The 26,518-nt window shown below is 42.8% G+C and overlaps 1 protein-coding gene and 1 pseudogene across 1 annotated transcript; one reads left to right on the top strand and one right to left on the bottom strand.

Moving 5' to 3' along the window:
- Nucleotides 1–142: 142 nt before the first annotated feature.
- ngly1 (N-glycanase 1) lies at nucleotides 143–10,283 on the bottom strand. Its single transcript, XM_021560225.2, has 12 exons — nucleotides 10,096–10,283; nucleotides 6,762–6,876; nucleotides 6,352–6,585; nucleotides 5,891–6,053; nucleotides 4,355–4,574; nucleotides 3,999–4,120; nucleotides 3,566–3,711; nucleotides 3,184–3,294; nucleotides 2,605–2,781; nucleotides 2,103–2,294; nucleotides 1,635–1,812; nucleotides 143–1,393 (listed from the first exon to the last, which is right to left on the bottom strand). The coding sequence occupies exons 1-12, from the start codon at nucleotides 10,194–10,196 to the stop codon at nucleotides 1,215–1,217; spliced, it is 1,938 nt and encodes a 645-aa protein (XP_021415900.2). The 5' UTR covers nucleotides 10,197–10,283; the 3' UTR covers nucleotides 143–1,214.
- A 1,345-nt stretch (nucleotides 10,284–11,628) lies between these two features.
- LOC110489409 lies at nucleotides 11,629–14,499 on the top strand (annotated as a pseudogene).
- The last annotated feature ends 12,019 nt before the right edge of the window (nucleotides 14,500–26,518 follow it).

Below are 26,518 nucleotides of genomic sequence, written 5' to 3'. Positions count from 1 at the left end.
TACTTCAGCCAATGGGGGAAAAAAAAAAATACATGCCCCACGATGTACTTGCATTTTCTAACCAGTAGGTGGTAGTAGAAACACCGCCCGCACTGCTTTTCTTACTTAGGAACCCATGTGGTCCATGACTGCATGAAACCAGTTAATCAAAAAAGCGTATTCTTTATTATACCGATTGCACAATTGACATATTTGAACAAGGACACATTAACTTCTTTAATATTTCTGCAAGGTAGTTGTAGTTAAAATATTTTAACAAAGGTCTTCATGCATTCACCACAAATAAAATATAGAATACCTGTATATCCATAAGTGGATACGGACATAAAAACCTAGCAATAGTTACATTGCTTTCTGGGGTCCATTCAACAATTACACAGATATTATATTGCTTTCTTCAAAAGACAAGTGGAAAATCCATATCAGATGGACTTTAGGCTCACAGGTCATATTCCTATGTCCAGGAGCCAGAACCTTGTTATGGCAGGGGTTTGCAGCCAGGCCATATTGATCCACTTTCCCCTTTGAGGTGGAAAGCCATGTTGGACACCATATGCTCCCAAGGGGTCCAAGAGAATTAGGTTACTCCTCACTGGGCAGAGAGTCTAGATAAGAGGCTTTTGTGTCATACAGAAGCTGGGTCTGGGTCTTGCTACATTCCTGGCAGTAAATATCCAACCAGCCTCATTACAAAATCTGTAATCAATATAAGATTATTGATTCAAGACACAGAGATCCCAAAGGATTATTGGACTAGTTGCCCAACCATCCATCCTGTACCCACAACCATCATCATCACCAAACTACTAACCCTTCGTTTGTCTCATAAGTGCCAAGACGCATATGAATATACTATACATGACTATGTACAGAGTCGGTGTATTCAAGGTGATCATATTAAGCATGTGTTGATCTCAATCCCCGGAGGGCAGTATGTCTGGATTTTCACGCCTCCCTTGTAATTCATTGATGAATTATGGTCACTAATTAGTAAGGAACTCCCCTCACCTGGTAGTCTAAGTCTTAATTGAAAGAAGAAAAAAAGCAGACACTAGGCCCTCCATGGAATGAGTTTGACTCCCCTGATCTTGAGCAAGGCACTGAGAAGAATCACTGATCTACATGTTGCATCCCAAAATAACTACTCATTACGTGATGAAGATTAACGTAGCAGCGCCTTGCTCAGAGCGATCGAATGCACAGTGTCTCCATCATTAAGCATCCTCCTCCATCTCAACGAGGATTTCCAACGAGGATTCCTCCGGCTCATTCAAACTCCGCCGGAACAGCTGGGAGTGTTGCCATGACGACTCGCCCTCTCCTCCGGCTAGCTCCGCCTCCAAGACCAACTCAGAGGATCCAGAAAGACCCGGAAGCAAATGCATCTCCCCGTCTGGGTGTTCAAAAACATAACAAAACATAAAGCCATTGTTATGCAGGATAAAGAAGAAAAATATATCATTTAAGTGCACAAGCAAAGCATACCTGATTATCAAATCATAATATCCATTTTACATTTACAAATCACTAAGTATACAATTAGCACTTCAAGTCAATTTGAAAAAATGCTTCCAACTTAATAGTGAAAGGGATGGGTCACATAAACCAGACAAATCTATCAATCATCCATCAACCTCCTGAGAACTCTGTGGTGTTCTGTCCAGACTGCAGACACCAGCGGACGGTTCCAGAGTGAAAGGTCTGGCTGCATGCTCTGACTGAGACCGTCTTTATCTTCATCCTTACAGGAGCACAGTCCAACTTCCAACTGATCTTCCCTGACGATGAGCCCTCTGTACGAGCTAGATATACCTGACAGGACAGAGCGCATTTACTGACAGGAAAAAGACAACAGAAATTTGGAAACATTTACAGTTGCGATACATACATCATACGAGTTAGGATATATTGATAAAGGCTACTTCTTTATTATTGGTTCTGCAAAAAAGGAATGCCCTTGAATTAATGATCAAAGACTGACCAATATTAAAAAGACAGAAAAGCAACAAAGTATCCCAGTGATGTGTCAATATAAGAACTAGATTGAATCAATAAGAGCATTGCATCTTGTCGTTTATGATATATCATGGATAAAAACTAACCATGTGCCAGTCATTCTCCAGCTTCCTGAAGACAGACTCTTTCCTCCACACAGTCTTGTCCCAGCCCTGGATGTCCTCACTGTCATTGGACACTCTGCAGTAGTGATCCTTGGTGGAGTTGTACCGCAGATGGAATACTCTCCCACTCTTCTCCTTCTCAGTCGGAACAAACACAAACTCTGCTGCAGCAGCCTGGTAGAGAGAAACACAAATACATTCATTTAAAAAAAAGAGACATTTCCCCATTGGTCCCCAAGGAACAATTGTCTTATATCGGACTCAAAGGACCATTACAGTTATTATTAATAATACTAATAATAATAATAATAATAATAATAATAATAATAATAATAACAACAACAACACCATTTAGCAGACACTTTTATCCAAAGCGACTACAGTCATACATGCATACATGTTCGAATCAGTGGTCCCAGTGGGTCCACAAAGATGCAAGGAAGTAACAAGTTATTTGACTCAGTAACACAGCTGTAAAGCTCACCGATGGGGTAGTCCCTGGTCCTGTTTCGCCGCGGGCATTCCTCCAGGCCAGGGAGCCAGAGTTGCGTCCTCCCAGCTCGCCCTGTTTGGGTGTCTTAGGAGATATAAACTCCACCAGCTCCACTAGGAGTCTCTCTAACAGCTCCTTCTTCCTCTCAGAGCTCAGGGACTGCTGCCTCTGGACATGAATACAAAAAAGTGATGGGTGACTGAGCTCTACCCTCTACAGATGAACACATAGGAATGTTATCAGGCTCTGGGTAAAGTGACTGGTGCCTCTATAGACAAACCCTGAACAACATGGATGAGGGGCTGCAGAATCTCTTGAGCTGACTGGCAAATTCAGGGCCATTAAGTTTAAAAGTATAGTTTAAAAAGTACATTTAATAAGCCTCCTTTTGAATACAGTTGCTTGTATGTTTACAATCTACCTCACCAGATGAGAGGTCTCTCTACACAAATTGCATAACATATATGCTCATAACACGTGAAGCACTATACCGGTTTACACATATGTAGACACGGGTTTGGTGATGAATATATGAGGTTAAAAAGTGGTGGAGGTCTGAGGTGAACCTACCACAGCATTGAGCCCGTTGATGGTGTTTAGCAGCCAGGGCTCCTGGACCTTGTTCCGTCTGGACAGGACCTCTGGGTGGTAACAGGAATACCTCCAGGTCACATCCACCACCTGCAGCACAACACACTCCTAACATCCTGAAAACTCTACAAGCCACAGCTAGAGACTTATTGACTCATTTGTTTCTGAAGTGTGTGTATTCAAGCTAAGCATGGGTGAAGAGATTAGGTAAAGCATCGCTTCATACTTTAACAGATTGGGCCTAAGTGAATGCTCACTATTCTATTGTGTTTGAACGCGGCATTTTCAGTGGGAAACGCCAACTACTCTCTCCGGCACCTTCAAAGTGTACATTCTGTGTGAGAGCGAGTGTGTTCCTCACCTGGTCCTTGGAAAAAGCCAGAACGTAGTCTAGTTTCTTCCCCCAGCCAATCTCATAGAGCAAAGGTTTGTCACAGGCGTTCTCACAGGAGTCACAGTGCAGCCAGCGATGCTGAGAGGCAGAGTACACCTCCGTCCACACGTGGTCTGGGACAGGACAAGGAACAGAAGAACATATTAACCACATATCTGCCATACAGTATTTGCAGAGATACACAGTTATGGCCAGTTAGAAATAGTTGAGAATAGGATAAACCACCACGGAGCCAATAGCTCCATGTAGTCAATGAACCTCTCCAGGGTTAATAGCAGAGAATGGGAAAGCAGTCACACAATAGGAACATGCGAAAGACCCCCTCCTGAACCAGTCTTAATTAGTAGAGCCTCCAGTAACAGCTTCTGTGCTTTAACATGAATGAATAGAGTTACAGTACCTGTGCTGTCCCAGATATACCTGGCCTCCAGGTCCAGGGCTCTGCAGCACAGGGTGAAACAGTTGGCCCACTCCCCACAGCGCCCTCTCCTGGTTTCCAGCAGCTTCTCAGGGTTGTTGTACCTGCACACAGGAGTGATGTCTTAATATGTAGCTTAGCAGATGTTTTATCCAATGTGACATACAGTAGTGAGTGCATACATTTTTTATTAAAATCCCTGCAGAAATTGAACCCACGACCTTGGAATTGTTAGCGCCACGCTCCTACCAACTGGCCATGTAGGATCACGTTCCAGCTCTTCTTTGGAACAGGTGGGATATATAATGATAGAGAAAACACTGACTAATTGAACCCACCTGGGGAACCTGGTAGACTGGTTACAGGCCTGACAGTGATGGTTCTCTACCCTCTGGGCTCCCCAGCGAAGGTCCTCTGTAGAAGGGGCCAGTGGGCCTGAGGACTGGGTTGGACCCCCACAGTGGTTGCACGGCAGGCAGTCCACCCAGGAGAAGAAATCCCCTTTAAACCAGCGGAGCAGCTCCAGCACCAGTAGGTCCTCTTCACTCAGGTTGCAATCTGAAGACCGGAGAGAAACAGGAATAAGGTCAAAGCAAGAACAAATGTCTTTAAAGTTCATGGACGGCCTCCCGGGTGGCGCAGTGGTTAAGGGCACTGTACTGCAGCGCCAGCTGTGCCACCAGAGACCCTGGGTTCGCGCCCAGGCTCTGTCGTAACCGGCCGCGACCGGGAGGTCCGTGGGGCGACGCACAATTGGCCTAGCGTCGCCCGGGTTAGGGAGGGCTTGGCTGGTAGGGATGTCCTTGTCTCATCGCGCACCAGCGACTCCTGTGGCGGGCCGGGCGCAGTGCGCGCTAACCAAGGTTGCCAGGTGCACAGTGTTTCCTCCGACAAACTGGCTTCCGGGTTGGATGCGCGCTGTGTTAAGAAGCAGTGCAGCTTGGTTGGGTTGTGTATCGGAGGACGCATGACTTTCAACCTTCGTCTCTCCCGAGCCTGTATGGGAGTTGTAGCGATGAGACAAGATAGTAGCTACTAAAACTATCGAAATTGGGGAGAAAAAGGGGTCAAATTAAAAATAAAATAAAAAATGTTCATGGACATCCAGAAATACAATAAACATCTGATTACAAGCTCTGAAGAGTCTGAAGAGTTTGCTCCTTTATTCTGTGTCGAGTGAAGTAGCAAGTGTTCTTGTTGTCGTTTTAATTATTATTACGCCTATTGAAGCTAATATTGGCCAGCTTAGGTAATGTCTCGTTAAACCAACAATAAGTGCTAAAATTACCCGCACTGCTGATCTCAAATGCAACTATCATTGGCCACTGATTTTACGGCTCTTTCCAGAGCGTGCACTGATGCGGTTGTAACTAACAAATTGGTTGTCTCTTCTCTCTTCAGTCACATGCTGCATTCTGTTACGTGAACGATTGGCTAAGCCTTGGATACATCCAGTATTGCTCCAAACGCGTATCACTCGTTCGCATACAGCCAGTAGTCAGCCAAAGCCCCCCACCCCCAAACTTCTCATTGGATCTACACGAATGACGTACTATTTTAGATTCAAAAAGGCGAATTTCACCAAAAGGTGACTAGTTTGCACCCCTGAAGATGAGCCAAATCACTGGTTTGTTGTTGTGAGTTTTTCATTGCAATCAAGCTTATTTTAGCACTCAGTATCATTAAGAAAAACTGTACCAACACAGTGCACCATGTGAAGTTCAACATCTATGATGCAATCCACCCAGCGTTTATAAAGCACAGTAGAACTGGTTTAGCCGGAATTCATCTCATCTGCCAACCAGCAATAGCAATTGAGACTGGGAACGAGGTTAAACCTGAATAGGAACTCTGAACTACGGGGTTGGTGTTACCTGGATCGGCCTGCTTGGCCTGCTGTAGTTTCTCCTTGGCTGTGGTGGTCAGCTGCTGGTGTGGTATAACACCTAAAGCCTTCTGCTGTAGCTCTGAGTTCTCATACTCCATCACATGCTGGAAGTTAGACTGGAGGGTGGTCAGGAAGATCATACTGCTTTCCTGATGAACAGAAACAGAGGGAAAGAGATAGATTAAAAAGGGAGAGAGGGGGGGGTGAGAGACAGATGAGAGAGAGTTCAATTGAAGGGATGCAATTGTTTACTGACAAAGTCAGAACATGTATGTAGTTCTGTCCTTGAGCTGTTCTTGTCTAATGATGTTCTGTATTATGTTTCATGTGGACCCCAGGAAGAGGAGCTGCTGCTTTTGCAACAGCTAATGGGGATCCTAATAAAATACTCTTTTGTATTTTTTATTTGTATCAAAGAGAAATTATCACACAAGACTGAAGCTTTACCAAGGAGGGTGCTTGTGCAGGGGTTTGTCTAGCTGCCAGGCTGGCAGTAACAGGTGGACCCTGGGCTGCTGCCGAGGCCGGAGCTGAGGCTAGGGCTGTGGCACTTGCTGTCACAGGAGACTGTTGGGGCTGCCCCACACCCAGTCTCTGATCCCTTTCTGCAGCGATGGACTCCCGGATTCTCCTCAGCTGGTCCACAGAGGCAGACTTGGGGAACACCAGGTGAGTTTCAGCCTGAGGAGAGAGGGAGACATCCAGATAAAAATGCATCCCAAAAGACATGTATCTAGGCTTCTGGCATGTTTACTTATGGAGAACTTTTCAAAGGCAGTCATGCATACATCTTTCATGACATTTCAATGACATTCAATCAGTGTGTTTTTAGAATAAGGATGACAACAGTAGCCTACCTCCTCAAAGCCCATCTCAAAGAGGCACTCCACTGCCCCTCTGATAGGAAGGAGTTTGGTGGAAAATGTAGGGTTCCCTATTCGAATAGACCTGTATTTGCCTTCATTGGGATTCCTGCAAGGACATTCACAAATATCTTAGCTAGTGAAAATGTATTGGATGCACAGTGCCTGGCAAAAGTATTCAGACCCTGTGGATTTCTTAACGTTTTGTGATGCAGTGGGATTAAAATGGATTGTAATGTGTCAATCCACACAAAATACTCATCAGTGGAAGAAAAACTATTTTTTAAGATTTAAAATTATGAATTTTGTATTTGTTGCATACGTATTCAGCCCTTCTGTTTAGGCAAGCCTAAATTAGCCCAGGAATACAATTTGGCTGAACAAATCAAATGGACTCTCCGTGTGATATAATACAGGTTGACATTTTTGAATGACTAACCCTTCCTCTGTCCCCCATACATACAACATCTGTCAGGTCCCTCAAACAAGTATTGAATTTAACTACAAAGATCAGGGAGCTTTTCAAAAGCCTCGTAAAAGAGGGCAAGGATTGGTAGATGGGTAATAATAACAAATTGTTTTAAATTAAAACTTTAAAAACAAAATCAGACATTGAATATCTCCTTAAGCATGGTCAAGATAACTATGCTTTTGTTTATGTATTCAACCACCCAGACACAGCAAAGATGGTTGTCCTTCTGAACTGAGCTGCAGGACAGGAATGAAACTGCTCAGGGATGTTACTGGGGGCTCCAGCGTTGCGCAGCGGTCAAAGGCACTGCATCTCAGTGCTAGAGGCGTCACTACAGACACCCTGGTTTGATTCCAGGCTGTATCACAACCAGCCGTGATTTGGAGTCCCATAGGGCGGCGCACAATTGGCCCAGAGTCGGGCGGGATAGGAAGTCATTGTTAATAAGAATTTGTTCTTATCTGACTTGCCTAGTTAAATGAAGGTTAAATTAACAAAATACCATGAGGCCATTCTTAATTTTAAAATGGCTAGAGTTCAATGGCTGTGATGGGAGAAAAATGAGGGTGGAACAACATTGTAGGAACACCACAATAATAACCTAAATGACAGAGTGAAAATAATAGAAATATACAGAATAAAAATATTCCAAAACATGCATCTTGTATGCTATAAGGAACTAAAGTAATACTGCTGCAACAACAACAAAAAACACAACAAAGGAATACATAATTTGGCCTAAATGTAAAGCCTTATGTTTGGGGCAAAGCCAACACATAATTGAGTAACTGCCTCCTTATTTTCAAGCATGGTGGTGGCTGAATCATGGTATGGTATGCTTGACATTGGCAAATAATGGAGAGTTTTTCCAGAATAAAAGGAAATGGGGTGGATCTAAGCACATGCAAAATGATAGAGGAAAACCTGCTTCAGTCAGTCTGTCATACACCAGTCACTGGAAGAGGAATTCACCTTTCAGCAGGACAACCTAAAATACAAGGCCAAATCTACACTGGAGTTGCTTACCAAGAAGACTGAACTTTCTGGAGTGGCCAAGTTACAGTTTTGACAAATCTGCTTTAAAATCTATGACAAGACATGACAATTGCTGTGTAGCCATGATCCCACAACAGCTTGACAGACCTTGAATAATTTTGAAAATAATAAAATGGGCAAATATTGCACAATCCAGGCGTGCAAATCGAGTAGAGATTTACCCAGAAACACTCAAGACAACTCCCATAACATTAAAGCTGCAATACGTAACTTTTTGGAGGACCGACCAAATTAACATAGAACTAACACACACCGCTCACGTCGCAAAAGTAAATGTACACATACATGTTATTCAACCATTGCGTCTGCGTTGCCAAGCGCTAAATTAGAAGTCAGTTCTATTTGTGACGAAGTCCTGCCTCTCCCATCTCCTCATTGGTTTATAGAAGCAGATACCCACGTGCCATCTCCTCATTGGTTATACCCACGTGGGTGATTGAAAGAGAAGGTCGGTTGGTCGTCGTGGTAATACTATGAAAGTTTGGCATCTAATGCCATATAAAGTCCAAAGAAGAAAAAGCCTGGAAGGTGGAGAAATGACTAGAAACGATTCGGTTGACCGGTTTATGTGTGTATTAATTGTCAGAGTAGAGGACCTTGTGGATTTCAGGTAAAACAACTAAACATTTATATCCCAGGACAAATGAGCTAGCACCAGCAAGCTAGCTGGCTAAATTACCATAAATGTTTAATGCTTTTTGACTAAATTACTATAATTGGGTCAGAGTTTTGATATTTCAACCTGTGTGTCGTGATCGCTAATTTATATGGCGATTGGCATCTAACTTTCATAGTATTACCACAACAACCGACCTCTGTTCATCTTTCAATCACCCAAGTGGGTTTAACCAATGAGGAGATGGGAGAGGCAGGGCTTGCACAAGGTGTCACAAATAGAACTGACTTCTATTTTAGCGCTTGGCAACGGGCAGACGCTCGTTGGCGCAATGATTGAATAACATGCATGTGTACATTTATTTCGCAACGCTTGTGCACGGGATAGGAGCGGTGTGGTCAGTATGTTACTTTAGGTTTTGTACACTAGCTTAAATAAAGCAGAAAATACCATATTTTAGGTTATTGCAAATATTTCACAGCGGTTTAGAGATGGTACAATGATTATCTACACTATACATTGTTTTATCAAACTGAAATTAGGCGAACAATTAAAATTTTAGCAACAAGGAAATGGAGGAGCAAATTCTGCATTTTGCAGCTGCCCAAGAAGACAGCTGTAATCGATGCTAAAGGGTTTTCCTAACACGTATTGACTTAGGGAGCTGAATACGACTATATTTTAGTTATTACATTTTATTAATAAAAAAAAATGAAATCCACTTAGACATGATTGTGTCGATGACTATTTTTCAATTTAAATGAAATCCAACAGGCAAGGGGTCTGAATATTTTTGCAAGGCATTGTATGTTATGTCGGTATAAAGAACAGGCAGGTCTTTGAGTTCCTTTAAAGCAATTTTCATACGTTACTCAGCAGCTGCATGAGATAAAGTTGAGTTAGAGATAAGTAGTTACATTTGTTACAATCGTTTCCAATAGGAAAATAAATGCCGTTACAATGTAACAAGCGCTCGCAACTCGAGCGGATGACAGCTTTGCCCCTTTCAGTAGCTTGTAGTCGCCTCATATTTCCATTTTCTTTTCAACAAGATGACACTGCATAATGTATAACTATGAGCTAAAGAATCTAAGTTAGTTAGTAAGGAAGCTAGCATTATAAGCTAACTAGCAAAGTTAGCTAGGCAATCTTTTCCGCTTACATTCAAGCACAGACAGTATTACCTAAGAATGTTGTCGGCATAGGTGATCAACAATTTCGCGACGTCTAGAAACACTTCATTCGAATTTTCGCATAGTGTTGAGAATCCTTGAGACTCAGCCATGTCCTCTCTGCTACAACCTCTTTCCCTGGACGTATTTTACTCCATAGGGTAGCTAGCTATATGAACGACGATTTCATTTACTTCAAGTAAATAATCCAAATAGCTGCCATTGCAATGCCTGAACAAATCACGAATATTAAAAATAAAAACTATTCAGAAATCGATGTAAAATATGGTAATGACATCCATAAATCAATATTTCCCAAATGTATACATTAATTGACATTGTTTTGTTGTATATAAATTGTAATCTACACTTCTATGTTCAATGTATGGTATCAGGCAATACGATAGTATCCCCGTTGAATGAACTCACTTGCTTGGATGCCAGTGTGTGACCAAGACACATTTGACATTTGCAGAGGATTTCAGAGGTATAATGACATAATAATCGTCGCTTTCACGTGGTAAGTGGCAAATAGATGATTCAGGGAGGTGTATTTCGTAGTTGGACAAATTACAACACTAATAGCCTGTTATGTTGTCGTGTTGGTGAGGGATCAGTCATTGACAGCCTGGGTCCAGGGACACAGATGGAGCAGTAAGGATATGATAACGCGGTCAAGTTGGTTTTATATTCACACATTCGGACTTTCAATAGACATTCATAAGCCATTTGCCAAAAGCCATTTAAAATAACAAATTCATTGATTGTCACAGAAACATAAAACTAGATATGGTTTATTCTATAAATGTCTAGCATAGTTTTACAACCTTTGTTTTGAGGAAAAATTACAGTTTTGACTTGATAGAAATACATAAAATCTATCAAATGCCATTTAAAACTGTATAAATCAATAACTAATTCACCGTTTGTCATATAAACATCAAACTAGATATGATTTATTCTATAAATGTCTAGCATACTTTTACAACCTTTGTTTTGAGGGAAAAAAATCCAGTTTTGACATGATAGAAATACACAACATCTATAAAATGCAATTTAAAGCTATATAAATCAATAACGTTTTCACTGATTATAACAGAATCATCAAACTTGGTATGATTTATTCTATTTTTTATTTTATTTTTTATTTCACCTTTTATTTAACCAGGTAGGCTAGTTGAGAACAAGTTCTCATTTGCAACTGCGACCTGGCCTAGATAAAGCATAGCAGTGTGACACAAACAACAACACAGAGTTGCACATGGAATAAAGAAAACCTTATAGTGAAATGCTTACTTACATGCTCTAACCAATAGTGCAAAAAAGGTATTAAGTAAACAATAGGTAAGTAAAGAAATGAAACAACAGTAAAACGACAGGCTATATACACAGTAGCGAGGATGTAGCGAGGCTACATACAGACACCGGTTAGTCAGGCTGATTGAAGTAGTATGTTTATGTAGATATGGTTAAAGTCACTATGCATATATAATGAACAGAAAGTAGCAGTAGCGTAAAAGAGGGTTTGGCGGGTGGCGGGACACAATGCAGGTTAGCCAACGTGCGGGAGCACTGGTTGGTCGGCCCGATTGAGGTAGTATGTACATGAATGTATAGTTAAAGTGACTATGCATATATGATAAACAGAGAGTAGCAGCAGCGTAAAAATAGGCTTTGGCTTTGCACACAATGCAAATAGTCCGGGTAGCCATTTGATTTCCTGTTCAGGAGTCTTATGGCTTGGGGGTAAAAACTGTTGAGAAGCCTTTTTGTCCTAGACTTGGCACTCCGGTTCTGCTTGCCATGCGGTAGTAGAGAGAACAGTCTATGACTGGGGTGGCTGAGGTCTTTGACAATTTTTAGGGCCTTCTTCTGACACCGCCTGGTGTAGAGGTCCTGGGTGGCAGGCAGCTTAGCCCCAGTAATGTACTGGGTCGTACGCACTACCCTCTGTAGTGCCTTGCGGTCAGAGGCCTAGCAGTTGCCTTACCAGGCAGTGATGCAACCAGTCAGGATGCCCTCGATGTTGCAGCTGTAGAACCTTTTGAGGATCTCAGGACCCATGCCAAATCGTTTTAGTTTCCTGAGGAGGATTAGGCTTTGTTGTGCCCTCTTCATGACTGTCTTGGTGTGTTTGGACCATTCTAGTTTGTTGCTGATGTGGACACCAAGGAACTTGAAGCTCTCCACCTGTTCTACTACAGCCCCATCGATGAGAATGGGGGGCGTGCTCGATCCTACTTTTCCTGTAGTCCACAATCATCTCCTTAGTCTTGGTTACATTGTGGGATAGGTTGTTATTCTGGCACCACCCGGCCAGGTCTCTGACCTCCCCCCTATAGGCTGTCTCATCGTTGTCGGTGATCAGGCCTACCACTGTTGTGTCGTCTGCAAACTTAATGATGGTGTTGGAGTTGTGCCTGGCCATGCAGTCGTGGGTGAACAGGGAGTACAGGAGGGGACAGAGCAAGCACCCCTGGCGAACTCCAGTGTTGAGGATCAGCATGGCAGATGTGTTGCTACCTACCCTCACCACCTGGGGGTGGCCTGTCAGGAAGTCCAGGATCCAGTTGCAGAGGGAGGTGTTTAGTCCCAGGATCCTTAGCTTAGTGATGAGCTTTGAGGGCACTATGGTGTTGAACGCTGAGCTGTAGTCAATGAATAGCATTCTCACATAAGTGTTCCTTTTGTCCAGGTGGGAAAGGGCAGTGTGGAGTGCAATAGAGATTGCATCCACTGTGGATCTGTTTGGGCGGTATGCAAATTGGAGTGGGTCTAGGGTTTCTGGAATAATGGTGTTGATGTGAGCCATTACCAACCTTTCAAAGCATTTCATGGCTATGGACGTGAGTGCTACGGGTCTGTAGTCATTTACGCAGGTTGTCTTTGTGTTCTTGGGCACAGGGACTATGATTGTATTCTAGGTCAGCCCCTTTGTGCCTCGTATCCTGGTCAACATGGCTGCAGGTCACGTCAGCATTAAGCACAAACTAAAAGGCCCCAACCACGCCGTGTCCACCGCCTGCACAACTGGAGACCATGCCCTCGGTGACGCAGCCAGGTTCATTGCCCACGGAGACGCTGTCGCCATGGTAGTGTGTGGGACAGAAGCCTGTGTGGGAACTCTGTCAATTGCGGGGTTTGCGAGGGCGAGGTAAATCTTGAAGATTCCAGGATATTTGTTTTTTTGTGTGTTATTGTTGTTGTTAGTACACATCTAGTCTGTCCTTTTTATACATTTTACATATGTATTAAGATATGCCTACGCCATTTATATGTTCATGGATTCCAGTTGGTATTGACTGCTATGTGGGTGTAATTCAACTTTTACATTTACTTGAAGGGCTTTGGGTACCCATTGGAACGACCAGCCCAGGCTGGCATCACGGCCCTTACACCCAGAGAGGGGTGGGTTTGTGATGGGTGAAGGGTCTGCGGTGGTGTTCCTGGAGGAGTGGGAGCATGCTGTGAGGAGGGGGGCCAGGGTGTATGCTGGGGTATGGCCTGTCAGGGGACGCCAGCCACATCACAGCCCCCACTGCTGACGGAGATGGAGCCATCAGGTAATAGTCATGGATGGGGTTTATAGCACTCTTTCACCAGGTGCATACTATTTGTGTTAAGGAATCATTGAGATGTACTGTAGCCAGTACCAATATCAAAATCTATCAACTTGACCATGACATAAAACATTTAAAAATCTTAAGCCTATTTTAAAACTTTTTTTAATGATTTTTTTAAATGAAATTGTGAACATATTTGAAGTCATGGCATTTTTACAGTCCACTTTCATTCTCCTGTTCTTCTTCCAGGTGCATGTCTGCAGCACTCTGAGACACTGGTGTGGAACCAGCCCATGTGACATATGGGAATGCACATGCCACCTCTACACCACTAGGTGATTCTGAAGAGAACACTGCCATCAAGAGACTGTTCCAGCAGCACGCCGCCACCCTGGCTGTTCCCTCCACTAAAGGGGCCATGGGGCTTCTCCTGGGGGCTGCCGGGGCCCTAGAGGCAGCCTTCACTGCTCTGGCCTGCTACCACAGCATTTTGCCACCCACCCACCCTCAACCTGGACTTCGCTGAGCCAGAGTTTGACCTGAACTATGTGCCCTGCACTGCATAGCAGTGGAAGACAGAGGGCAGATGGGTATTTCTCAAACTCTTTTGCGTTTGGGGTGACTAATGTGTCGCTGTGTTTCACCAATGTCTGAAAAGCTTGTCTGAAGGATTCACTACTGGTTTTGTATGGGATTTGATTTTGCAACAGATCCTTTATAGATTCCTAGTATTTCAGTTTCAATATGTTCTCAATATTATATTGGGACATGTAACAGTAAATCATTTGCATGAAATTATGATCGATGTTTGCATTTTGTTCATTAAAATACAGATATACTTTGTGTACTTGAATACCAGTAGTATATATATTTATCACCAGCAGGTGGCACTGTCTCACATGGAGACTACACTGGAGAAGCTATGGGTTTATTACCTTTTAAATTTAGACAGACTATACAGAAAGTTCAGCTCCATCTCAGAGCCTATTGTAATAGAAGAATGTGTCCCAGCCCAGTAATGAGCAGTTGGTTAGTCATAAAGTGTAACTTCCCAAGGCTTCCTGGAACCACCACATCACAGTCACTAATTTGGGTCCCAAATGCCCACTTCCTGTCCTCCAAAACAGGGTTTTTAATGGTGGAATTCAGTGGTTCTCAACCTGGGTTATGGGTAAACCTGGGGATACTTGACCTATAGAGGATGGTAGAGCAAAATGTGATTGTGGATAGAGTGACCAAAGAACCACTGGTGTAATTCTACAACTGGATTTAGTACTGCTGTTTATTGGAGGAGAGATGATCTAACATTTCCAATAATCCTCACTCTCTCGCTCTCCCTCTGATAGTGCTTAGGGTTTTGTTTGTTAAATCAGCAATACATGCAAGCAGAGCATTTTGTGTATGTACTGGTATTTACGGTGTTCATCCATCCTAGTGTCGTGGAAATTACCACCAGGGACACCTGAAGTCAATATTAAATGAATCATTCTTTGTTATCAGCATGCTGGAGAGGTTCCAACCAACTCAATGCATCATGTACACATGTCAGTCAGGAGCTCCCCCAGGGCAGTCCCGTTAGTTCTCTTATATGCTGCTTACACAGACAAGTTATATTTGCACGATTTAGCTTATTCATAATTAATTTGTCATTAACATTTGGTTCATGCATGTGACTGACCAATACCTCACAAGGCTTATTCTCTCCACGCTGAGACCTTGAAACAGATATCCTTTCTGTTCACAAAACAAGGTTCTGGGCGTACTGCCAAATTGCAGATACTGATAGTGAGGATTCCTCCCAGGATGATCAATCAGTCACTTGCATAAACACAGAAATTGGTTATTAGAAAAGCAAACATTTTCCATCACATTACCTCTTATCACTCACTGTGATAATTATTATTACATTGTATTAATTTGGTTATTACTTAAACTATCAAAGGAGTAAGTAAACAAAGTCAACTCATAAAACCACAGACACTTTCAAACCCTTCATTGTGGGTTGTAAATCAAATCAACACAAAATCAGACACTTCATCCTTTCAAACCCATCATTCTGGGTTGTACAATCCAACTTGTAAAACCATTGCAGTAGAATGTTTTAACTGAAGACCTTCACTTCATACAGTCCCATATATGCTTCATTACACAATTTCATTTATGGATTCTGGCAATGACATTTCAGATGAAGCTTTGTTACTAAGATCTATTCTAGATACTGGGGGGCCGGTTTCCCGGACACAGATTACAAAGCCTAGTCCTGGACAAAAAAAATAGCTTTCAATGGAGATTCTCAGGGAAATGGTCCGGTAAACCGGCGTTGTATTTGTTTGGGCTCTGTGTGAACAATAAGGTCTCAGTCTCAGACAGAGGAGAGCACCGTGGTGATGTGATATAGGGGAAGGTTCAGTGGAGACAATGTGGCATTATCTGCATCCTAAATGACACCCTATTCCCCCTAGCACGCTACTACAGGGTTCTGGTCAAAACAAAATGAGTACTCATTTGGGACGCATACATTATTTCAAGGGAGACGTAGAGGTAATGGGAGAAACGTGGCCCAGAGGGGACCAGGAAAATAAGCTTTCACATTTGTTCCTCCACTCCTCCAATATGTAAAAGCCATAATCAGTGCTAGCCGCTCTCTTGTGGAAAACAGAAACAGAGTTGTTGAACCAATGTGGTTCTCCTGGGGGAGATGTGTAATGATTGCATAGAGGGAATATGAAGGGTGATTTGGGGATCTCTTATCCTCTTTGTATTCCCTCTGGATCACTGGATGTTGTAACGGTTTTCTTTAGGTGAAGGAGAAGCGGACCAAAATGCAGCGTGGTGGTTATTCATGTTTTTTAATGAAGAAAACTATACATGAATAAACTAACAAAACAATAAATGTGTGAAAACCTAAACAACCTATCTGGTGACAACAAAGACAGGAACAATCACCCACGAAACACTCAAAGAATATGGCTGCCTAAATATGGTTCCCAATCAGAGACAACGAAAAACACCTGCCTCTGATTGAGAACCACTCCAGACAGCCATAGACTTACCTAGAAAACCCCACTAAGCCACAATCCCAATACGTACGAAAACCCCAAGACAAAACACACCACACACACAAAACCCATGTCACACCCTAGCCTGACCAAAATAATAAAGAAAACACAAAATACTAAGACCAGGGTGTGACAGATGTGGGTTGCTCAGTCTGAGGAAAAGCTACTATGAATGTGATTGCAAAAGAAGACTAGCCTCTTGCAACCTGTTGGCGCAGGAGTATATAGAGAGGTGCATACAGTATGATGTACTAGTAGTGTATTTTACTGTAAATATTGACTGGTAAGAACATCAGTTGATATGAACAAAATGCAGGCTTTCTATGTATTGGAAACACTGTGCAAAACATACTCTTCAGTGTATGAATTCTTCAATAGTTTGTTTCAGTCACGAGTCATGACTGAAGTGAATAGAAGATGCAACACAGGAAACTAACTCGCATGATGAATTACAGGGGGATGTATGTCTCAAGGCCATTTTTAGAGATGAAGTTTTATTAACTCTTACAGGATGTCATCTTCCACTAATGAATAAATCAATTATTCATTCTCCATTTTAATTTAAAATAATTTGACATGGATAAATGATAGGGGAACCTTTTTTTCGAGTTGGGAAGGAAGGAAAGTCCTTATTTGTGTCTTGAACCTTTTTAGAGTTTTGTAGGGGGAACTGACCTAAACCAGCAGCAGGTGCTGTTATCTGTGGTATTTTCACAAAGTTATTTGTGGAAAGTTAACCTCGTCCCCTGGCTATTGCGCAAAGTGCATTTGGGCTGAAGTGTTTGGGAAGGAGATTAATGGAAAGTGAACCTAATGTATCAGACAGAACACAATAATAACAGATTCACTGTAGGAAGGTTTATTCAGTGATGACCTAACACCCCCCTCAAAGGCTGACATTGCATTACCATCCCTCATGTATCAAAAGTACTGCCATTGACACACTGCAGTATTGTGCTGTTATGACTGATTATAGATCAAGAGATGCTACTGATCTATTCCACGTACAGTATAGACAAAGAAATGTGGGATCACGAGATCACAAATATGGTTTCCAATTAGAGGTCGACCGATTATGATTTTTCAACGCTGATACCGATACCGATTATTGGAGGACCAAAAAAGCAGATACCGAGTAATTGGCCGATTTTTTAAAATGTATTTGTAATAATGACAATTACAACAATACTGAATGAACACTTATTTTAACTTCATATAATACATCAATAAAATCCATTTAGCCTCAAATAAATAATGAAACATGTTCAATTTGGTTTAAATAATGCAAAAACAAAGTGTTGGAGAAGTAAAAGTACTATATGTGCCATGTAAAAAAGCTAACGTTTGAGTTCCTTGCTCAGAACATGAGGACATTTGAAAGCTGGTGGTTTCTTTTAACATGAGACTTCAATATTCCAAGGTAAGAGGTTTTAGGTTGTAGTTAAAATAGTATTTATAGGACTATTTCTCTCTATACCATTTGTATTTCATATACCTTTGACTATTGGATGTTCTTATAGTCACTATAGTATTGCCAGTGTGTCACGTTCTGACCTTTTGTATTTTTTTAGTATGTTTTTTAGTAGTTTTGTATTTATTTAGTATGGTCAGGGCGTGAGTTGGGTGGGCAGTCTGTTTGTTCTTCTATGTTTTGGGTTATTTCTATGTTTCGGCCTAGTATGGTTCTCAATCAGAGGCAGGTGTCATTAGTTGTCTCTGATTGAGAATCATACTTAGGTAGCCTGGGTTTCACTGTTTGTGGGTGATTGTTCCTGTCTTTGTGTTTGCACCAGATAGGACTGTTTTAGGTTTTCTCACGTTTGTTGTTTTTGTTAGTTATTTCATGTGTAGTGTCTTTATAAATTAAAGAACATGAATAACCACCACGCTGCATTTTGGTCCGCCTCTCCTTCACCTAAAGAAAACCGTTACACAGTGTAACAGTATAGCTTCCGTCCCTCTCCTCGCCCCTACCTGGGATCGAACCAGGAACACATCGACAACAGCCACACTCGAAGCAGCGTTACCCATGCAGGTTAAGGGGAATAACTACGTCTCAGAGCGAATGACATTTGAAACGCTTTTAGCGAGTACCCCGCTAACTAGCTAGACATTTCACATCGGTTACACCAGCCATTAGGCTGATAGGCTTGAAGTCATAAACAGCGATGTGCTTGCGAAGCGCTGCTGGCAAAACGCATGAAAGTGCTGTTTGAATTAATGCTTACGAGCCTGCTGCTGCCTAGCATCGCTCAGGCAGACTGCTCTATCAAATCATAGACTTAATTATAATAACACACAAATACGAGCCTTTGGTCATTAATATGTTAGAATCCGGAAACTATCATTTCGAAAACAAAACATTTATTTCAGTGAAATACGGAACCGTTCGGTATTTTATCTAACAGGTGGCATCCCTAAGTCTAAATATTCTTGTTACATTGCACAACCTTCAATGTTATGTCATAATTACGTAAAATTCTGGCAAATTCGTTCGCAATGAGCCAGGCTGCCCAAACTGTTGCATATACCCTGACTCTGCGTGCAATGAACGCAAGAGAAGTGACACAATTTCACCTGGTTAATATTGCCTGCTAAACTGGATTTCTTTTAGCTACATATGCAGGTTTAAAAATATATACTTCTGTGTATTGATTTTAAGGCATTGGTGTTTATGGTTAGGTACACATTGGAGCAACGCTACGCACTGCATCGATTATATGCAACTCAGGACACGCTAGATAAACTAGTAATATCATCAACCATGTGCATAACTAGTGATTATGATTGTTTTTTATAAGATAAGTTTAATGCTAGCTAGCAACTTACCTTGGCTTCTACTGCATTCGCGTAACAGGCAGGCTCCTCGTGGAGTGCAATGAGAGGCAGGTGGTTAGAGCGTTGGACTAATTAACTGTAAGGTTGCAAGATTGGATCCCCCGAGCTGACAAGGTGAAAATCTGTCGTTCTGCCCCTGAACAAGGCAGTTAACCCACCATTCCTAGGCCGTCATTGAAAATAAGAATGTGTTCTTAACTGACTTGCCTAGTTAAATAAAGGTATAAAAAAAAATATATTAAAAATCGGCAATATCGGCGCTCAAAAATACCAACTTCCGATTGTTATGAAAACTTGAAATCGGCCCTAATTAATCGGCCATTCCAATTAATCGGTCGACCTCTATTTCCAATTGACTTGTTGTTTCTTCGTTTGTTGGTTTAACAGACAGAGTGGAGTTTTAGATCTTCTCATTCCATTCTGCAATGCTGCATTTTTGTGCATGAAATTGGAGATTGACATTTACAGTTCCATTTGTTTTTATAGCGTTATGAACAAAAGGCTAGCTCCCACCTACAGCATTGACAGAAGTAAGTGCCCCTGCCTTCCCACCTCACGGTACTGTAATGCACTCACACTGCCATTTAGTGCACAGAACGTCAGGTGGTAAAACACTGACAACTAGAGAGAGCGGACCCTGAGTATGTAAATTATCTGTGGTATACGGTACGTTCAGCTTTAAAGTATTTCTCTACCTGGCTTTTCTACTCTGAGCGGCAATCATTTAAGTTAAAGGCTCCTCCATTGATTTGTATGAACCCCCTTCCTCCCTCCCTCCCCCTGTCACAGCTCTCCTCTGATTCCTCCCCCCTCACCTCTCCCCCTTCACCTATCGATACTGCCACAGCCCGAGCACCTAGGCCAGCGACTATTGATTCCTATTAATGATAATGACTCTGATGTTTTTCTCTTATTTTTTCTCGTTTTCTCCATCCATGCTTTCCAATTAGGAGACATCCAAGCTGAATTAGGCTCACCATGGCAACAGAGTCGGCATGTATTCCCTTTGATATCAGGCCGAGACAACCAACCGTCCCAGAGGAGAGGAACGGGGTTTAGCTCCTCTACAGAAACATGTATGCATGCTAAAATTATAGCCTAGCCCCTCTCTCTCTCTCTCTCTCTCTCTCTCTCTCTCTCTCTCTCTCTCTCTCTCTCTCTCTCTCTCTCTCTCATTCGGCCATAACTTGATGGCCGTTCATTGAGCCCTAGTGCTGGTTTAATGAGGGTCAATATACAGTAGCGCCTGATGTCGCCGTATATCACATCACCACAGGCAGAGATGCTTATATTCGGATCAATGGGCTAAAAGGCTCTGGAATATGATGCACTAGAGTCGACACAGGGAGGATGGAAGACCATGCATATTCTTCAAAGGGCATAGTTCAGATTATGACCTGTGTGTTAGCCTAGACATTTTTACTACAGCATGGTAATGTTTTTGAGAGGAATATAATGAATGGTCAAAGATATGTTCCACTAACCTGGTAAAGAAACTAATGAACCTAGGGGTCATGGATTTTACAGCCTAGTGTGAGCCTCTGTTGCTGTGTTCCACTCCATGGGCAGTGTTTCCCAAACAGTGGGTAAGAACTCATTGATGATGGGTCTCAGCAAGTTATTTTCCCGGTTTAATTAAGACTCTGGCTTGGCTACAAACACTGGTTTTGTTGACTTGATTGATTGATTTTATTTTCTAGTTAAAAAACACACACAGTACAAATTGTTGATTCGGAAAGTATTCAGACCGCTTGAATTTTTCAACATTTTGTTACGTTACATCCTTATTCTAAAATAGATTAAATAAATACAAATCCTCATCAATCTACACACAATACCCCATAATGGCAAAACAAAAACAGATTTTTAGAAATATTTGCAATGTATGAAAATCCAAATAAAAAAATACCTTATTTACATGAGTATTCAGACCCTTTGCTAAGAGACTCGAAACTGAGCTCAGGTGCATCCTGTTTCCATTGATCATCCTTGAGATGTTTTTACAACTTAATTGGAGTCCACTTGTGTTAAATTCAAATGATTGGACATTTTTTAAATTTTTTATTTAACCTTTATTTAACCAGGTAGGCTAGTTGAGAACAAGTTCTCATTTGCAACTGCGACCTGGCCAAGATAAAGCATAGCAGTATGAGCAGACAACACAGAGTTACACATGGAGTAAACAATTAACAAGTCAATAACACAGTAGAAAACAAAGGGGGAGTCTATATACAATGTGTGCAAAAGGCATGAGGTAGGCGAATAATTACAATTTTGCAGATTAACACTGGAGTGATAAATGATCAGATGGTCATGTACAGGTAGAGATATTGGTGTGCAAAAGAGCAGAAAAATAAATAAATAAAAACAGTATGGGGATGAGGTAGGTGAAAATGGGTGGGCTATTCACCAATAGACTATGTACAGCTGCAGCGATCGGTTAGCTGCTCAGATAGCTGATGTTTGAAGTTGGTGAGGGAGATAAAAGTCTCCAACTTCAGCGATTTTTGCAATTCGTTCCAGTCACAGGCAGCAGAGTACTGGAACGAAAGGCGGCCAAATGAGGTGTTGGCTTTAGGGATGATCAGTGAGATACACCTGCTGGAGCGCGTGCTACGGATGGGTGTTGCCATCGTGACCAGTGAGCTGAGATAAGGCGGAGCTTTACCTAGCATGGACTTGTAGATGACCTGGAGCCAGTGGGTCTGGCGACGAATATGTAGCGAGGGCCAGCCGACTAGAGCATACAAGTCGCAGTGGTGGGTGGTATAAGGTGCTTTAGTGACAAAACGGATGGCACTGTGATAGACTGCATCCAGTTTGCTGAGTAGAGTGTTGGAAGCCATTTTGTAGATGACATCGCCAAAGTCGAGGATCGGTAGGATAGTCAGTTTTACTAGGGTAAGCTTGGCGGCGTGAGTGAAGGAGGCTTTGTTGCGGAATAGAAAGCCGACTCTTGATTTGATTTTCGATTGGAGATGTTTGATATGAGTCTGGAAGGAGAGTTTGCAGTCTAGCCAGACACCTAGGTACTTATAGATGTCCACATATTCTAGGTCGGAACCATCAAGGGTGGTGATGCTAGGCGGGCATGCGGGTGCAGGCAGCGATCGGTTGAAAAGCATGCATTTGGTTTTACTAGCGTTTAAGAGCAGTCGGAGGCCACGGAAGGAGTGTTGTATGGCATTGAAGCTTGTTTGGAGGTTAGATAGCACAGTGTCCAATGACGGGCCGAAAGTATATAGAATGGTGTCGTCTGCGTAGAGGTGGATCAGGGAATCGCCCGCAGCAAGAGCAACATCATTGATGTATACAGAGAAAAGAGTCGGCCCGAGAATTGAACCCTGTGGCACCCCCATAGAGACTGCCAGAGGACCGGACAGCATGCCCTCCGATTTGACACACTGAACTCTGTCTGCAAAGTAATTGGTGAACCAGGCAAGGCAGTCATCCGAAAAACCGAGGCTACTGAGTCTGCCGATAAGAATATGGTGATTGACAGAGTCGAAAGCCTTGGCAAGGTCGAGGAAGACGGCTGCACAGTACTGTCTTTTATCGATGGCGGTTATGATATCGTTTAGTACCTTGAGTGTGGCTGAGGTGCACCCGTGACCGGCTCGGAAACCAGATTGCACAGCGGAGAAGGTACAGTGGGATTCGAGATGGTCAGTGACCTGTTTGTTGACTTGGCTTTCGAAGACCTTAGATAGGCAGGGCAGGATGGATATAGGTCTGTAACAGTTTGGGTCCAGGGTGTCTCCCCCTTTGAAGAGGGGGATGACTGCGGCAGCTTTCCAATCCTTGGGGATCTCAGACGATATGAAAGGAGGTTGAACAGGCCGTAATAGGGGTTGCGACAATGGTGGCGGATAGTTTCAGAAATAGAGGGTCCAGATTGTCAAGCCCAGAACGGGTCCAGGTTTTGCAGCTCTTTCAGAACATCTGCTATCTGGATTTGGGTAAAGGAGAACCTGGAGAGGCTTGGGCGAGGAGCAGCGGAGGGGGGGCGGGGCTGTTGGCCGAGGTTGAAGTAGCCAGGCGGAAGGCATGGCCAGCCGTTGAGAAATGCTTATTGAAGTTTTCGATAATCATGGATTTATCGGTGGTGACCGTGTTACCTAGCCTCAGTGCAGTGGGCAGCTGGGAGGAGGTGCTCTTGTTCTCCATTGACTTCACAGTGTCCCAGAACTTTTTGGAGTTGGAGCTACAGGATGCAAACTTCTGCCTGAAGAAGCTGGCCTTAGCTTTCCTGACTGACTGCGTGTATTGGTTCCGGACTTCCCTGAACAGTTGCATATCACGGGGACTATTCGATGCTATTGCAGTCCGCCACAGGATGTTTTTGTGCTGGTCGAGGGCAGTCAGGTCTGGGGTGAACCAAGGGCTGTATCTGTTCTTAGTTCTGCATTTTTTGAACGGAGCATGCTTATCTAAAATGGTGAGGAAGTTACTTTTAAAGAATGACCAGGCATCCTCAACTGACGGGATGAGGTCATGATTTGGAAAGGCACACACCTGTCTATACAAGGTCCCACCGATGACAGTGCATGTCAGAGCAAAAACCAAGCCATGAAGTCGAAGGAATTGTCCGTAGAGTTCCGAGACAGGATTGTGTCAAGAAACAGATCTGGGGAAGGATACCAAAACATTTCTGCAGCATTGAAGGTGCCCAAGAACTCAGTGGCCTCCATCATTCTTAAATGGAATAAGTTTGGAACCACCAAGACTCTTCCTAGAGCTGGCCGCCCAGCCAAACTGAGCAATTAGGGGAAAGGGGCCTTGGTCAGGGAGGTGACCAATCAATCAATCAAATGTATTTATAAAGCCCTTCTTACATCAGCTGATGTCAAAAAGTGCTGTATAGAAACCTCAGCCTACAACCCCAAACAGCAAGCAAAGCAGATGTAGAAGCACTTTGAAGCAGGTGTAGACCAAGAATGCGATGGTCACTCTGACAGAGCACTAGAGATTCTCTGTGGAGATGGGAGAATCTTCCAGAAGGACAACCATCTCTGCAGCTCTCCCTCAATCAGGCCTTTATGGTAGAGTGGCCAGACAAAAGCCACTCCTCAGTAAAAGGCACATGACAGCCTGCTTGGAGTTTGCCAAAAGTCACCTAAAGACTCTCAGACCATGAGAAACAAGATTCTCTGGTTTGATGAAGCCAAGATTGAACTCTTTGGCCTGAATGCCAAGCGTCACGTCTGGAGGAAACCTGGCACCATCCTACGGTGAAGAATAGTGGTTGCAGCATCATGCTGTGGGTATGTTTTTCAGCGGCAAGGACTGGGAGACTAGTCAGGAACTAGGCAAAGATGAACGGAGCAAAGTACAGAGAGATTCTTGATGAAAATCTGCTACACAGCGCCCTGGACCTCAGACGCAGGCGAAGGTTCACCTTCCAACAGGACAACGACCCTAAGCACACAGCCAAGACAATGCAGGTGTGGCTTTGGGACAAGTCTCTGAATGTCCTTGAGTACCCCAGCCAGAGTCCGGACTTGAACCTGATCGAATATCTCTGGAGAGACCTGAAAATAGCTGTGCAGCGACGCTCCCCATCCAACCTGACAGAGCTTGAGAGGATCTACAGAGAAGAATGGGAGAAACTCCCCAAATGCTGGTGTGCCACGCTTGTAGCGTCATACCCAAGAAGACTCTAAGGCTGTAATCGCTGCCAAAGGTGCTTCAACAGAGTACTGAGTATAGGATCTGAATACTTATGTAAATGTGATATTTCCTTTTTTTTTATTTTGATAAATTAGCAAAAATGTCTAAAAAACTGTATTTGCTTTGTCATTATGGGGTACGGTGTGTAGATTGGTGAGGGGGAAAAAAAGATTGAATCAATTTTAGAATGAGCCTGTATTCTAACAAAATGTGGAAAAACTCAAGCGGTCTGAATACTTCCCGAAGGCACTGTATATTTTAAAAACATGACAGGGATATCAGAAAAAAATCTGACTTATTTCCATTGTGGTCCCTAAATTCCATGGTGAAAAAACATTACTTAGATACAGATACATTTCATAGATACAGACATTAACAGTTGTTCAATTGCCCGATCATTAGCCAGATTTTGACATGATTTTTAAATGAATTTATGGTCTGCATGGCTTTGAGTTGTTGCGGTAGTCTGTTCCACTCAACAGTTCCGGTATATAAAAAGATGTGACTTGCAGGGTCGCATAGAAACTCCAAAGGTGTTGGGTGGGTTCAAGGTACCAACATGTTTTTGTAACTACTGGGGTCTCTATTACCTCAGTGTTTCTCAACCTGTTTAGTACCAGGGACAGGCTATATAATCCTTCCTCCTTGGAGCACTACTGACTTAAACTAGTACAAGGCTGATTGAGAAACACTTGTCTACCTCAGCAGCTCCAATACTCCCAATGCCCAGCCATGTACTGTAAATGGAGTCAGTGAGAAGTGACATATAGCATATCAAGTAATTAATGACCTGCATGACATATTTGACTGACCAGACAGACCGCTGGTCTCATCTGGCTATAGTGAATATTGTGTGACACATTAATGTTGTCCAACATCTATTGAGTAGCATCACAAAGCGATATGTCTCCCAGTCCTAGTTTATACCTATCTCCATTGAACAACCTGTGATGATACGCAGCGTATTAGTGTCCCCACATAGTGATCTGTGTTACATTTAGAACTGGAAATTACTGGGTAAGTGTTTAGTTGAATTAACTGGTAAGAGCATCAATTATAGAAGCTATATTATACTGTGCATTATTTGAATGATCATTATGTAGCCCACTGTGTCTGGGGTTCCTCAGCATTAGAGATAGAACCGGAGAGAATGGTGCAGCATGCCTTTCTGTTGTCAGACTAATGCGTAGGGCTCTAGAGGGCTAACGCATGGATTACCCCTCACCACAAACACACACACACACACACACACACACACACACACACACACACACACACACACCACACACCACACACACACACACA

The sequence above is a fragment of the Oncorhynchus mykiss genome, chromosome 32 (genome assembly GCF_013265735.2).
Source record: "Oncorhynchus mykiss isolate Arlee chromosome 32, USDA_OmykA_1.1, whole genome shotgun sequence".
Taxonomy (NCBI): Eukaryota; Metazoa; Chordata; class Actinopteri; order Salmoniformes; family Salmonidae; genus Oncorhynchus; species Oncorhynchus mykiss.
This window is presented reverse-complemented; position numbering and strand designations above follow the sequence as displayed.

Coding starts and splice junctions, on each gene's coding strand:
- ngly1 (XM_021560225.2), bottom strand. CDS start 10,196: ATGGCTGAGTCTCAAGGATTCTCAACACTATGCGAAAATTCGAATGAA. Junction 6,877..10,095: donor TATGCCGACAACATTCTTAG/GTAATACTGTCT, acceptor ATGTCCTTGCAG/GAATCCCAATGAAGGCAAAT. Junction 6,054..6,351: donor CTGCACAAGCACCCTCCTTG/GTAAAGCTTCAG, acceptor TCTGTTCATCAG/GAAAGCAGTATGATCTTCCT.